The sequence below is a fragment of the Chaetodon auriga genome, chromosome 4, assembly GCF_051107435.1.
Source record: "Chaetodon auriga isolate fChaAug3 chromosome 4, fChaAug3.hap1, whole genome shotgun sequence".
Taxonomy (NCBI): Eukaryota; Metazoa; Chordata; class Actinopteri; order Chaetodontiformes; family Chaetodontidae; genus Chaetodon; species Chaetodon auriga.
Window position 1 is genome coordinate 29,611,666 of NC_135077.1, and position 16,514 is coordinate 29,628,179.

At 45.7% G+C, this 16,514-nt stretch overlaps 1 protein-coding gene across 1 annotated transcript in view; it reads left to right on the plus strand.

Annotated features, from left to right (window-relative positions):
- Window positions 1–3,468: 3,468 nt before the first annotated feature.
- The window catches only part of LOC143319933 (ankyrin repeat and SOCS box protein 5-like), a 62,541-nt gene continuing 49,495 nt past the window's right edge, over window positions 3,469–16,514 (plus strand). The window contains exon 1 of the mRNA XM_076729219.1: window positions 3,469–3,635. Coding sequence (XP_076585334.1) covers window positions 3,509–3,635 — 127 coding nt within the window. The 5' untranslated portion in view covers window positions 3,469–3,508. The remainder of the gene's footprint in view (window positions 3,636–16,514) is intronic.

Consider the following 16,514-nt stretch of genomic DNA (forward strand, 5'->3'; position numbering starts at 1 on the left):
GTTCCCAGAAATCGCTTGTCAGTCAAACACCGTGGTCAGTGCTGTGACGTCTTTCACCTTGGATTTTCTCCGGGTGGCAGGCTGTGCTGACAGCTATGATGCCTTCCTAACTACCAAGTTTGTCTGGGTTTTTTTTAATGACTGTGTGCTACATGAGACAAATCACATCTTTAGCATTTTCTACCTCACTTTTGAACTCTGGGGGTTTATGACAGTAATTGTAAAAGATTTCATGACCACGGTTCGGGCCAAATAACTGGTATGTTATATTAAATGCTAACAGAGAGTAGTAAAGCACAGAAAAAAGTTACATTGTTGACTGCCAAGCTTTCTATATGTGTGTTTTTCCTTTATGCTGCAGTGCATATGGAGCAGCAGGTCTGGCTGTTGTCTGCAGCATTCAGCAGAAGTTGTTCTTGGCAGGATATTATTTCAAGGGAGAGTGCTCTCCTGTAGTTGAAGGGTAAATCCAGGTAAACCGTTGGTATGCCCCATGATAAATCTCTGTGGCGTAGCAGTGCCAGAGGGCACACATGCACACATTCAGACGCAAGTTCACAACAACCCCAGAGACGAACAGTGTTGTCGGGTAGTTTGGTCTGAGAGGAAGATTTCCTCATTTCATATGTTTGAGTGTTTAATGACTCTGTCCCTTCATAATGATGTTTTTGTTTCTGAGGTGATAAATGTCTTCTGGACCACCCCTCTGCTGGTCTCAGGCTCAATCCTGACGTAGCTGATTTATGCACTGAAGAGGTGCCCTGAGGGGACTCTGTATAGTATGTGTGTGTGTAGTCTGAAAAGCATTAGCATTAGCATCAGTCAACTGTTCTAAATCAAAAGTTAAAATAATATAAATAAAATACAAACACTTAGGGAACGTTTGGATGGTCACTTTTTGTCGAACAAACAGGTGTAAGGGGATCAAGCTTAATGACACGAAAGACTTCAAGAGGAACAAGTCATTGGAAGGTCTGTTGAACTTCTGTCCTGAATTCAAATGTACCATCTCAACCATATACACTCATCAGCTCAATGTTGAGTGTAACATACCCAAAATATGTGTTGATGCAAAATCATGCACACGCTAATGAGTATAACTGGACTACTAGACAAGAGTGACATCTTGTGGTCAGAGCTGGCTGAGAGCAGTAGACAGCTGTGCAGTTTGTCACAAGTGCCTACACACTTTTTAACACTACACACAGCTCTTTACATTCAGCTTACCATTCACAATTCAAACCTCCTGTGTTCCTTTGGAAAGCAACAGCAATCACAACGGCAAGTTTTACTGACCAAGGTGTCAACAACATTTGCTTGACTGTTCTCTTAGAAATCAGAGCTTTAGCACTACTTAAGGCTCCGGATGAGCTCTCCTGTTTTGGAGGAAAATGGAGGTAAAGGAGTGAGAGTAAGAGGAGGATGAGGATAAGGAAGGACAGTTGTCTCAGATGAGATCATGACCACATTGGTAGACCATGTGTTCAACAAGAGTATGGAGGAGGCTTGGCAGAGAGTTCAGCTCAACCTGAGCTGCTGCATGTTTGCAGCTATCATCCTTACATTCAGAACTGGTAAGTTACCGACTATCTACATGATGCTAATGCTCTTTAGGTATGTCTACTGTAGTATCCTGCAGCCAGACACGTGTCAGTAGGTCTATGTTACTCTGTGATTGTTGGCCAAAGCCTGTGGAGACCACTACTGTAAACATGGTGGTAGAGGCACATAATACCATTACACTAGAAGAAATCCAGAACCACAGTAGACAAAAAACGTCCACCAGATGGGCTTTTCTACAGCTTTTGGACTCTGTTCTACAGCACAACCAAATCCAGATGAAACAGATTTATAGTGTGCCATTTGAGTGAAACTCAGGGGGTTAAAGAACAGCATTACAAATAATGTGCAAGTATCATTTATTGCCATATCAGTACTGCATGCATGTATGTATTCTCATATTGACATGTCTGTGCCAGAGAGTCTTGGTTGCCGCTGTAATTCAGCACGTTTATGTTTGTATTGATGAGGCTCACTTTAACCTCGTCAAAAGAGGGGGAATATTACTGGCCACTGGTGCCATTAGCCAGTAAGGCATGATCCATCACCACGCCAACCTTGGTAACTGCAACACCGATCTTCTCGTTACATTCCTGGACACAGGACATGGCATCCTCATTCCAGGTGAGCAGAGGGGTGGACCAGAGAGGAAGAACACTCTTTATTGTCACATGCTAACAACTGTCATGTCTTTCTAGTACTAGGACCAAAATGCAGCACTCAGAGACAAGGGGGTGGTGAAATAAACAATGACCATTAATGATCAGTTTGAGAAATGTGCAGCAGATGACAGACAATCCCACAGGGAACTCGATAGTTGAACAGGCAGGCAATCCAGACACAGTACTCACAACCAGTAAAAAACTGATCCTCTGGAGCAGGTGACGGATGAACAACCTGATGCAGACACAACACACAGGGATAAGCAGGTAGGCAAGCAAGGCACAGCAAATTCAAAGACTTGGATACAAGGTTAAAACATTGCATAACAGACAAGTAGACAGATCATAGTCTTACAATAAATAAATACATAAATAATGAAAATATTTAATGCTTTATGAAATGTGTTCAACTCTGAGTCACGAACGGATCCCATGTTTCCATGGGGATCTGTAACTGATCCTGTCACCGTATCAATAAGTACAAAAAACACTGCTTTCAAAATGAATGGGAAACAATTAAGAGCAGTATTGTGAGTGTTTTCCAATGTGTACATGAAATTCAGACTGAAGCTGCCACAGTTTGACCTACTTCAGGAAGAGGCAGTCAGTAGCTCCAGTCTATATATACACCAGCTGCTGCTTAAGTTACACTGTTATGGTGTGTGTCAGTGTGTGTGTTGGGTGTTTTTTTTTTGTGGATGTTAGTGCGTGTGTCCCCAGGGACATGGAAGCCCAACAAGAATCAACTTTTATTTTTTTTTTTATTAATAAATCAGATTACGTAAGACAAATGGTGGTCTAAAGATACACAAAGGAATTGCTTGGTTAAAAAATGATTTGGAACAAATAGGCCACCTTTAAAAAGCTATCATGACACACAATAGTGAACACTGGTGACTCAGTACAAAACTAAATGTACTATATGCAATGTGTGTGGTGGATGTCTAAATTGGAAAATAATCAGAAGTCAGAATCGACGAGATTCAATGAGATAATCCTATGTGGAACGCAAAGTATTAAAAAATCAGACTCCATGTGAGGTTTTATCAGTCAGATACATCTTTCTCCAAGCAGATTGACCACACACTCAGGGACTTAAGGCTTAGTGAAGCGTCACCCGCTTGAAGGACAAAAAATGTGGCGACACGTGTTAGCGCACATGAGATGGTCATGTGCGTTGAACACAACAACAACAACAAAGCCGTTCAGCCAATCAGATTGCGCCACTGGCTCAGCCCTCCTTCACCCTGCTCTGCTGCAGTCGGTGTAACTTGAGTGGAAAGCACATGAGATCTTGCACACCAGAGTTACCGTTCGGAGATCCTGAGATGTCTCGGAAAAGAGACGCTAAACCAGCGCCCGAGCACGCTCCGGAGAAGAAGAAGGCCTGCTGGGGTATCCTGACAAGCCAAGGTCAGTACTGCTGTGCGGTGATGAAGGCACGGGTTGTTTATGCTACTAGACAAAGGTAGAGATTTGCTCCAGATGGTGGTCAAACCTTGAAAATATAGTATAGTCATGTAGTAAGACAAACGTATAGGCTACAAGTTTTTGGTAGTTGTATGGGCTATACAGTAACATCTGGCCAGTGTTGGGAAAGTTCCTTTCAAAATGTAATGCAATACATATTAGTAGTTACTATGATTTGAAGTACAAAGGTATTGAGCAACATCAGTCTGTGTATAGTAATGCGTTGTTGATTACTGTACTTAAGCGTTACTTTCACCAAAGAAAAAAAACTAAACAAAACGCGAAAGTACAACCATTTATTACGGTTACGTTGCTGTCTGTAATAACATTGTGTACTACAGCGTCAGCATTTATCTGTACGACAGCGTTATCTTACCTTATGGTCGCTTCACCGCGACCTGAGGCATTTATTTATACTACAATACCCGCACAAACGCGAGGTTTATGCACAGGGCACTGAATAATTTTTTTCATCTACATTTTGCAACCTAGGCAGAGTAGAGTGTGCTGCTGTCTGCACAGAGACAGAGATTTTGCACTAACTTTGCTGAAAGCTGGAGCTGTAGCGATGGCCCCCATTTCCCATCATGCCCTGCTGGACCAAGCAGTTTGTTTAATTTGCTGTTTTGTATTCCCAAATGCAAATGATATTTTGTAACATTAGTGTTTATACTTTTTGGTCACTGACACTTCTGGTAATTGGTACATGGATGTGGTTTCACATTACTTACCTTCATAAGTATGCTGGCAGGGAGACACTGGGGGTGTTTCACTTCAGGCTCCATTTCATTGTATATAGTTTCATTGCATCCTTGTCATTTCGTTTTTGTTTTTCCATAAATAAATTGTTTAAAATGCACCTGGACTATAGCATGCATCACAGTACTCAGCCCACCACCCATCCTCTCAGAGACTTTTCATTGTAAGTGGTTGCTATATGTAGTCAACAGAAAATAAAAAACGCATCCTTGAACAATGGAAAGGATTTTGCACTAATTGCTGGAATATCTGGACTGTTTCCCATCGTTGGCTTGTATTGGAGAAGCCACAGTTGACTGCTGCTGTGGTGGAAACTCCCTTGTTGACAGCAACACATCACAGCAATCAGAAGCAGTACCCTTGTTTGTGTTAATTCATTCTGTGTATTTGTTGTATGATTGAACACAGTCTGGAGGTGCTGCCTCTTGTCCACAGGGGACTGTCGGATTTGGCTTGTGTTTGTGTGTGTTTGGTTTCCTGTGGTCTGTTTGACTCTGTTTGACGTGTAATGTTGTGGCTGCCGTGTTTAAGTTGAAGTCACGCAGCTGAGAAGAAATTGAGCTGCTGAGCTTTTGTGAAAGCGGCTTCAAGCGGTGTTTACTTGGTGCTGTGTATTTATTATGATTTTTGTGCATGTTGGTGTAGCACCCCACTGCTCTATAATATGTCTAAGATGCTGTAAGCTAACTGATGAGGTGATTTTGGGTTCATTTTGGGTTGAGGTAGCTACCACAAAGGTTTACATGTATTCAGTGAACAGGTATTACTCGATTTTTATGACAAAAAAAAAAAAAAAGTGTCCAGCCCCACTATGGGCCTAATACATCTGTATTATTTTGATTAACCAGACCCGGACAACTTTTGATTTTGATTTGATTTGATAAAGGCAAAAAAAAAAAAAAGATATTTACTCAAAGTTTTGCAACATTACAAGTAATTGCTTTTTAAAGTTAAATACAAAGAAATATATCTTCGCAATAACACAAATTAGACCCTCTTTAAAATAAATAAACAGTATTTTAAATAAACACTACTCCCTGGATTAAACCAAAATTCTATTTATACAAATGTGTTAAATTGCTGAACACAATATACACATCGGCTTTTCAAAAAGATAAATATACTGTAAATGCTTCTTATACCTTTAATGTTCTTAAACTTTATATTAGACTGAATAATCCATACCTGCAACACTCTAATCAACCCACTCACACAAACACACAATGAAGTGGAGGAAAGAAAAACATTGCAGACCTGTGTGATTCTCAGGTGTGGTGCAGCCAATAGAAATCCTCTCCTAACAAAAAGCAAAGACAAAGTAGAAAGGACTCACAGTTCAGCAGGGAAAGTCCTGCCCTCAATGTTCCAGAGGCTTGGCCAGTTCAATTCACACTTCAGCTGAAGAATTCCTCGACGGATGCCTAAGAAGAAAACCAGTCAAAGCAGCAGTAAAGCTCTCTGTCAACAAGTGCACTCAGTTCTTCTTGGTCAGGTGTGCTGGCCTCTGACTTGCAGTTGACTTTTGCTTGAAGTTGCACAAAACACACACGCGCATACATTTGCCCCAATAAATTTTAAATTAAAGAGGAAATGTGTGGTCGAGCTTTAACTACGGTTTCTTCTAGTTAAAAATACATTCGCTAACATTGGTCTAACAACGGCAGCACACCTCTTTACCTCCTTGTTGCTCTCTCATGCTGTCTCTCTCTAACTTCTGCTCCTGCACCCTCCAATCACCACAGGTAAATGATAGTGACCACCTGATTGACCCAATCTAACAACAGAACAAAACTGCAGAAATTTGTTGTGTGTGCTCTTGCGACACTTAACTTTTTACTCCAATTTACAGCCTTGGGACAATAATATCCCACATTATATTTCTACTCTTCGTTCATAACTGAAAAATTTTAGTTTCTCTCTCAAGAAATTAGCTATTAAAGAAGTACAAAATATAACAATATAAATATATACACTCCTGATCAAAATTTTAAGAACGTTGAAAAATTGCAAGAATTTACATTTTGCACTGTTGGATCTTAAGAAGGTTCTAAGTAGAGCTTTAGAATGCAAAAAGAAGAAATGGGAGTGAGACAAAAAAAAAATGAGTAAGCAATTTATTGCAAACAAGTATTAAACTGGATTAAACTGGGCGGCACGGTGTCGCAGCAGTTAAGCCTGGTATACGCTTCTGCGTCGCGTTGACGCCGTACCTACGCCGTCGACGCAGACCCCTACGCCATAGCCTGACGCGCACCTCCAAAAAAATCCTGACTACGTGTCGCGTCGACGCGTAGTGACGTGAACGTCGAGGACTGTGATTGGTCCGTTCAGAACGTAATTTTTGGTTCAGTCGCAGCCCTATGGTCGCAGCACAACAACACCGCCATTTTCAAAGTTTCTGTGGTGAGAGCTACAAGAAAAACTGGACCAAGCCGAAGAAAGAATTATCGAGGAGGTACGCAAGTACGACCACCTCTACAACTCCTCTTCGCGGCAGCAAGAGCCCCCCGAAACCATACAAAGACACAGCCACACCCCCCTAGCGGCTTGGTGGTGAATTGCGGAGCAACGCGTTCCCTCGACGCAGAACTATGAATGCTCAGTGACGGCGTAGGGTGTACGCCGTAGGTACGGCGTCGCCGCGACGCCGAAGCGTAAACCCAGCTTTAGTGCGTGTGCCTCACAGCCGGTTTGATCCCCAGGTTGGGCTGGGCCTTTCTGTGTGAAGTTTGCATGTTCTTCCCGTGCATGCGTGTGTTCTCTCTGGGCACTCCGGCTTCCTCCCACAAAACAAAAACATGCTCATTAGGTTAATTGGTGACTCTAAAAATCGTCCTTAGGTGTGGGGTTTTTTTTTGTTTTTTGTTTTTCCAGAAACACAGTCTGTTTTTTCAGAAAGAAGTCCAAGTTGAGTGTTAATGTAATGCATAGAGTTGTGTCTATGTCAATGTGACAAGATGAGGCAGAGGTGGAGTGTGAAGGTGATGGAGGATGGAGGAGGTGAGGATGGACTCAACGATGACTGTGTAGAAGTGCACCATCATTGTCTTTGGCAGACTGAATTTTTTCAGCTGCCGTAGGAAGTACATCCTCTGCTGTGCTTTCTTGATGAGGGAGCTGATGTTCGGCTCCCACTTGAGGTCCTGGGAGATGAAAGTTCCCAGGAAGCGGAAAGACTCCACAGTGTCAATAGTGGAGTCACAGAGGGTGATGGGTGCAGGTGAGGCTGAGTTCTTCCTGTTGTCCACAACCATCACCACTGACTTTAGAGCATTGAGCTCTAGGTTGTTCTGGTTGCACCAGGTCACCAGATGGTCAACCTCCTACCTGTAGGCGGACTCGTCGTCATCAGAGATGAGTCCAGTGAGGGTGGTGTTGTCCGCAAACTTCAGGAGCTTGACAGACTGGTGACGGGAGGTGCAGCTGTTCGTGTACAGGGAGAAGAGCAGAGGAGAAAGAACACAGCCCTGGGGGGATTTGGTGATGATGGTCTTTCCCCAGCTTCACGCACTGTTTCCTGTCAGACAGGAAGTCTGTGATCCACCTGCAGGTGGAATCAGGCACGCTCAGCTGGGAGAGCTTCTCCTGAAGCAGAGTTGGGATGATGGTGTTGAAGGCAGAGCTGAAATCCATAAACAGGATCCTAGCGTAGGTTCCTGTGGAGTCCAGGTGCTGGAGGATGAAGTGGAGGGCTAAGTTGACTGCATCGTCTACAGACCTGTTGGCTCTGTAGGCAAACTGCAGGGGGTCCAGGAGAGGGTCAGTGATGTCTTTGAGGTGTGAGAGCACAAGGTGCTCAAAAGACTTCATGACCACAGAGGTCAGGGCGACGGGTCTGAAGTTGTTAAGTCCTGTGATCCGTGGCTTCTTGGGAACAGGGATGATAGTTGAAGACTTGAAGCAGGCTGGCATGTGAGATGTCTCCAGTGAGGTGTTAAAAATGTCTGTGAACACTGGAGACAGCTGATCAGAGCAGTGCTTCAAGGCGGATGGGGAGACAGAATCCGGTCCAGCTGCTTTCCAGGGGTTCTGTCTCCTGAAGAGTTTGTTGACGTCCCTCTCATGGATGGAAAGAGTCATCACTGAGGTGTGTGTGGGGGGGTGGGGGGTGGGGCCTTTAAGGTGGGCATTGGTGGAGGTGACTGGAGCTGGAGCTGTTGGGAGGTGTCGTGGGGGATGGTTGCTGGACTGTCCCTTTGTCTTTCAAAGCAGCAGTAGAACTCGTTCAGGTCGTTGGCTAGTCGTCGATCGTTGATGGAGTGGGGGGCTTTAGGCTTGTAGTTGGTGATCTGCCTGAGCCCTTTCCAGACAGACGCAGAGTCATTAGCTGAGAACTGGTGTTGGAGCTTCTCAGAATACAGTCGTTTAGCCTCTTTCACCACCTTGCTAAACTTGTACTTCGACTCTTTGAATCTGTCTTTGTCCCCACTCCTGAAGGCCTCTTCCTTTGCCAACCTTAGCTGTCTGAGTTGGGCTGTGAACCGTCGTTGTCGTTGTTGTAACTCACCCTGGTGCATGATGGAACACAGCAGTCCTCACAGAAGCTGATGTGGGACATCACAGCCTCCATGCACTCATCCAGACTGTTGGTAGCAGTCCTGAACACATCCCAGTCAGTAGAGTCCAAACATGCCTGGAGATCCTCCACAGCCCGTTGCACCAACCACTGATATAGAAACAGATTCCTCCACCTTTAGTTTTGCCGGATTGCCATTATACTGTGAACTTAGTGCTACTACTGTGATCTCTATAAACTGTTTATTCCTGTAAAATGTATACTACTGCAGAATGTCTTCTTTCAGTACTACACTGCTAAATGCTCAAAATTTTTCATTTCAAAATGAAAACCCAGACAATTGCTAGCACAACATGACTTGGACAAGTAATGGCCTTACAAAATTAGTCTTTTATCAAAGTCACTGCAGTATCCAACACATCCAGTAACTGACAAATTAAAGATATAATATATAATATTTTTTTTGTAGAATACATAAGACACTGTTAGGTCACAAATCTTAACAAACACAATACATAAAAACATGATTCCTTATGCTAAACAGGTTCTCAGTCTGCATGTGCTAGTCCAGGGGTCTGCAACCTTTACAATCAAGAGCCATTTTTGACCTGGGGAAAAAAAAAAAAAAAATCTGGCTGGAGCTGCAAAACATATTTGAGCTCTATAATGACGTTAACACAGCCTTTATGCCTAAATTGGTCTATCAACATTACTAATACATCTAAATGAACACTCATTGATATGTTTTACCACATGATATTTGGCTACAGTGGGCTATTTCTGATCATTTGGTACTTAAACTTTGCATTTCCAACACAATAATACCATGTTTTGTTGCATTTATGACCTTATAAATACAACTACAATAAAGAAAATAGATTGCATTTTTGTTATTTTATTGGGGGATGCTATTGCCACCAAAACACAAACCTGAACATTTGTGGAGAAAAAGGTCTACTTTTAAGTAGAGGCAGCTACTTGTATAACACTAGCTTACTTAGAATGACAAAAAGAATAAATTAAAAAGTAGCCTACTTTCATAAATTAAACATAAAAACTATAAATGCAGGCTTACTTTTAGTCCACCTCTTTGTGGAAAGGATAAAATAAAATAGCCTACTTTGATAATAAATTAAACATAAAAACATTAACTGTCGGCAGAGTCCTTCCTGCAGGAAAAATAAAATAAAATGGCTTACTATAAGAAATTATAAATTCAGGCTCATGTGGAGTCCTCTCTGTGTAAAAGAATAAAATGAAATAGCCTAATTTGATTGTAATTTAATATAAAAATTGTAAATGCAGACAGTCAGTCCTGTGTTTGCTTTAAAGACAATAAAAGCAGCTAAAATAGACCAGCTTCAATTTCGATTAAAGTCCGGTTCAGTGCAGTACAAGGTAATCCTCTTCTTTTCTCCTCAACCAGGTATACAGCAATCAACCCTCTTGCCTGAGCATAAAACATGCCGATATCAGTCTAAAGTAATTCACTCCTCTAAAAAAAAAAATAAAATCACATCTTGCTAAGACAGAAACTTTGTTGCAAATTAATATCCTACAAAAGCGTTACGTTCTCACCCGTTTAATGCGACTTCTGTTTCTGAACATCACTGCAGATCATCTCCATGTCAGGGCTGTAAGATGTGACTTTTATCTTCACACAAGACTGCAGGCTCACATTGGTCAGGTGGGATCGGTATTTGGATTTTATGTAGTTCATGCTTGAGAAAACCTGCTCACACAAGTATGTTGATCCAAAGATAGACAGGACTCCAAATGCATACTTCTTCATGTTCATATAATTGTCGGGAATAGCATTCCATGTTTCAATGACAAGTTTGTCAGGTTTGGAGAGGTTTTCAAGGTTGCTCCATTTGTTGTTTTGAGCGAGGACTGCCTTCTGACGGGCAACATCTTTGAGCTTGGCTGTCAGGCTTTTGAACTTGGACACCCAAATCTCATTGTCAGCTATGTTCAATTTCAAGGTTGGGTTGACTTACACCGAGGCTCATGTGGCACCGTACGAGCGGCAGCCTGTTACAGCAGCTCTCTAGTTTTTCTTCTCTTTTTGAAACGGGTGTGTTTTGGAGCCAAATGCAGTACACTGGAGAGCAGGAACAGTTGGTAATGACCTTTATTTTCACCACAGCAAACAAGGTACGGAGCAGAGTAAGTAAACTCAGAATAAAGTTCGTTCTTTGGGCTGTGAGCCCTCACAATGTCCCCGGGGGTCAAATGAGGGGAAGCGATGAAGCCGAATCCGGCCGTGGAACAGAGGGGAGGCTCCTGCGTCCCCAGCTCCAACAGTTCAGTTCTCTTTCAGTGAGAGGGGAAGAGAAGTAACTTACTTCAGCCGCTGATGAGGAGGAGGGAGCTCTGCAGCCTGAAGAAACAGCTGAACAGCAGAGGTGCCGGCGAGGAGAGAGCAGAGGAGTAGTCGGAGGCAGGCGGGGGGGGTCGAAGCCAGATGAGCAGTCCACGGAGGCAGAAGCACCAATGGGGAGCAGGCAGGAGGAAAGCCGAGGCCAGGCGGATGAGTCGTTTCCAGCAGAGCAGTCAGACACCAGAAACGCTGAGGCAGAGCACGAGGTCAGGGACGGAAGGCAGGTGAGTTTACCGAGAGGCAGACGAGGAGAGCAGGTCGGGAACAGGCAGAGTCGGTACTGGGTGATCAGGCAGAAGAACGCTGGAAAGTCTCGCATACTGCAGTAGAACAATCTGGCAATGAGTGAGAGTGCTGGAGAGGCTTATATGCAGGGCTGATTATGATGAGCTGCAGCTCTGTCGGCAGGTGAGCAGAGTAGGGCTGATGAGGTGGGCGTGGCTGGCAGGTAGAGTGCAGCAGAGGGAGGGAGAGTGGAAAAACACTGCAGCTGAGTGATAGGAGGTGGATGAGAGACAGAGGCTGTGACACTTTTACCGTTTTCTTGTGCGTCTTTTTATTCAATTTCAGTTCTGCGTGTCTGTAAATCTCTGGTGCATCAGAGACATCAAGCACGGTAACTCTGGTGCTACTTTTTCATCATTTTTTACAACTCGTGTAACTTTCTCCGCGTCTGTGGGTCCGTGAGACAATGGCCCCCATTGTTTACAGTAGGGATCAGCTGCTGGCCCTGTGTAACACAGCTGTGCGGCCGGAGGAGCGACCTGATGTCCCCCACGAGTTAAGGAGGAGGATACGGGGGTGCCGTGCTGGGATGAAATACCGTGACAGGAGGAGAGCTTATAGACCGACTCTCCCATCCGTCATCATGGGGAACGTAAGATCTCTCTCCAACAAGATGGACAAGCTAGCGGCGTTGACCTGGCATTATCAGGAATTCCGGTGGTGCAGTATGCTATTGTTTACTGAGACATGGCTGGGAATGCAGCACACAAACGTGACTGTAGCGCTGGAGGGATTCGCACTCATACGGGCAGACCGGACAGAGAAGAGCGGTAAGAGGAAAGGAGGAGGGCTGGCAGTGTTTGTGAATGATAGATGGTGTAACTCCAGGCACATCACGATCAAAGAGCAGCACTGCTCCCCGGACATTGAACTGTTGGCTGTTAGTTTGAGGCCATACTATCTGCCGCAGGAGTTCTCGCATGCCATAGTGGTGGCTGTGTATATTCCTCCCTCTGCAAACGCCGATGCAGCTTGTCACGTTACCAACACCGTGATCAGCAGGCTGCAGACTCAGAAACCACAGGCCCTCTTACTGATCTCTGGGGATTTTAATCATGCCTCTCTGTCCTCCACTCTGCCCAAATTCATCCAGTATGTCACATGTGCCACCAGAGACAATAAAACACTGGACTTATTCTATGCCAACACCAAGGAGGCATACCAATCATCACCCCTCCCCCCCCACTGGGAAGAGCTGATCACAACCTGGTTCATCTCCTGCCTGTATATAAGTCCCTTGTTAAAGCCTAGTTTATGCTTCTGCGATGCGGTGACGCCGCACCTACGGCGTACACCCGACGCCGTCACTGAGCATTCATAGTTCTGCATCGAGGGAACGCGTCGCTCCGCAATTCACCGCCAAGCCGCTAGGGGGGTGTGGCTGTCTCTTTGTATGGTTTCGGGGGGCTCTTGTCGGATTCCTTGGTTTTCTTCCGGTCAGAGACAACAATGGCGACTGAGATGGAGCTCATCGATATTGAACAACAAAAGTTGTTACTCCAAATGTTGAAGCGCAGGCGACGCAGAAGATGTTTGCGAAAGTGGTCTGTCCGACCATTGAACCAGTCGAGGATGAGAACAGGGGAATTTACCACACTGGTTCGCCCACTGAGGAGTCTCGATGAGGAAATGCACTTTCGCTATTTTCGAATGTCAACGGACCCATTTGATGATCTTCTTCGCCGTATACAACCTTTAATATTGCACCAGACAACACACAGCATGCCTGTTGATGTCGCCCAGAGACTGGCGGTGACGTTGAGAATTTTAGCCTCGGGTGGAAGCCAGCAAGCTGTGGTGGCTAGCTATCAGTGATGGTGGAATGATCCATAGTGTATAGACTGTCTATGTTGTTGAAAATAAACATCAAAACTACTCTTTCACACCAAACTTGTGCTTTATTGTTCATGTAATTTGTAAAGTGCATAAAGAAGTATAAACATAAATAAGTCACAGCAATCCTCAGTACAATATAAAAGGTAACAGTAAAGTGCACTCAAACCACACAAAACAAAACTATTTACAACCGAAAGTCCAGTGCTTTTTCCAAACTACTTTTTTCTGTCGTGGATCAAGCTGTACACTCTAAAGATTAAATCTGGTCTCTCATCCTCTGGCACTCTGCGCAGAAGGTCGGCCACCGTTTGCCCGAACCTTGAGCACTCGTCCATCCCTTGCAGTATCTTCTGCTGCAGCTCCATCCTGCGTTCCTCCAGGGTTGCCATCTGCCGCATAAACCAGTCCTCTTGTTGTTGGTCCCTCTTCCTTTTGGGCCGAGAGACGGGGGACCCGAGAGGAAGAGCAGGAACTGCAGGAGATGCAGGAGGAGCCGGAGATGCAGGAGGAGCCGGAGATGCAGAAGTGGCAAGCAGCTCTGGTGTGGAAGATCGTGGGGACAATGGCGCAGATGAGGACGAGGCCGTGTCGCTCTCGGCTGAACAGGACGACGACGTCTGTTTTTAATGCAAGAGGGAAGGCTTTATTAGTCAATGTGTTGGATTACAACCAATAGTCTATACTACATGTTTTTTGGCGTAAGCACAACACATACCTTTTCCTTGTAATTCGAGTCAGTTTCCTGGTGCTTCACGTGTAGTGCCAGCCATGACAAGAAATGATAAAAAGCTGGCACTTTTTGGCCGCCTGGGTCACCACTTCTTGTGGCCATTTTCTTTCGGAGACGCACATATTTGTCGCAGAGGTTCTTCCACCTCTTCATGCATTCGGCGACCTCCATCCCCGTGTTTCGCGAGATTTCCCTCCACGAATTGTTGGCCATTTGGCAGTCTTTATAGTGCCACAAAGAGGAGTTGTAGAGGTGGTCGTACTTGCGTACCTCCTCGATAATTCTTTCTTCGGCTTGGTCCATTTTTTCTTGTAGCTCTTACCACAGAAACTTTGAAAATGGCGGTGTTGTTGTGCTGCAATCATAGGGCTGCAACTGAACCGTAAATTACGTTCTGAGCGGACCAATCACAGTCCTTGACGTTCACGTCACGACGCGTCGACGCAACGCGTAGTCACGATTTTTTGGAGGTGCACGTCAGGCTATGGCGTAGAGCCCGCGTAGGGGTCTGGTAGGGGTCGCCGTACCTACGGCGTCGACGCGACGCAGAAGCATAAACCAGGCTTAACAGGCGACCAGCTGTGTCCCGCACAGTGAAGAGGTGGTCTGATGAGGTGGAAGAGGCTCTGAAGGACTGCTTCGATACAACAGTGTGGGATATATTCAGTGACTCTCATGAGGAGGACATTGACAATCTGACAGACAGCATCACGGACTACATAAACTTCTGTGTGCAGAACACTGTACCCACCAGGACTGTACGGTGTCACTCTAACGACAAACCCTGGATCAATCCTGACATTAAGGCTCTCTTAAAGGAGAAGAAGAGGGCCTTCAAGTCAGGAAACAAAGAGGAGCTGAAAACTGTTCAGAGGGAGCTAAGAAGGAATATCAGGAGGGGAAGGACAGATACAGAAAGAGAATGGAGGAACAGCTGCAGGAGAACAACACCGGGGGAGTCTGGAGAGGCCTGAAAACCATCTCAGGTCACCAGGAGCCAAATTCCCAGGCGGCTGGGGATCTAAAGTGGGCAGATGAGCTGAACACCTATTTCTGTAGGTTTGAAGAAACATCTGCCCCTCCCCCAGCTGCACCAGCACTGCAGCAGACCTCTTTTGATCTGCCAGCACCCTGCCCGAGTACCCCACTGACACCCCCCCCCCCCAGTATTCAGCTCACCGCAATCAACGCCACCCCCCACTGCTCCTCCCAGCCCCCCATCCACTTCACAAGACACTCAGCCCCCCTGCTCCAACTTGTCCCTCACACCTCTCCAGGTGAGGAATCAACTCAGGAGGTTAAAGACCAGGAAGGCAGCAGGACCGGATGCCCTCAGTCCCAGGCACCTCAGATCCTGCTCTGATCAGCTGAGCGGGATCATTGGACATCTGTTTAACCTGAGCCTGAGACTGGGAAGGGTGCCACGCCTCTGGAAGACGTCCTGCGTGGTACCTGTGCCACAGACCCCACATCCCAGGGACCCTAGCTGCTACAGGCCGGTGGCCCTATCATCCCACCTCATGAAGGCCCTGGAGCGGCTGGTCCTTGCCCACCTGCGCCCCCTGGTGAGCTCATCCATGGACCTGCTGCAGTTCGTGTATCAGCCTGGCATTGGAGTGGACGATACCCTCATCTTCCTCCTCCATCGAGCTCTATTTCACCTGGAATCGCCTGGGAGCTCAGTTTGGGTCCTTTCCCTGGACCTTAGCATTGCTTTTAACACCATCAGGCCAGACACAAGCTGGAACTTTTGGGAGTGGACCAACACCTCACATGCTGGATAGTGGACTACCTTTCCAACCGCCCACAGTATGTGAGGACACGGGACTGTGTGTCAGGGACTGTCCTCTGCAGTGTGGGGGCCCCCCAGGGAACGGTGCCGGCACCGTTCCTCTTCACAGCTGACTTTTCCCACCTGTCACCCACTTGCCACCTGCAGAAGTTCACTGATGACTCTGCCATTGTCGGCCTCATCACAGATGGGGACGACAGGTCATACAGAGGACTCATTCAGGATTTTGTGGACTGGTGCCAGCAGAACCACCTCCAGATTAATGCGGGTAAAACCAAGGAGCTGGTTGTGGACTTTCGTCGGCGCCCGCACTCTTCACCAACACCAGTGAACATCCAGGGAAGGGACATTGAGATGGTGACATCTTCTAAGTACCTGGGTGTTCATTTGAACAACAAACTGGATTGGACTCATATCACCACAGAGCAGACTCTATCCGCTCCTCATGGGGGTCCTTGGTTTTTAGGTCAAGTGTTTCCTCATGGGGGCCCCCCTCACTGGGAACTGCTTCTGGCCTACTG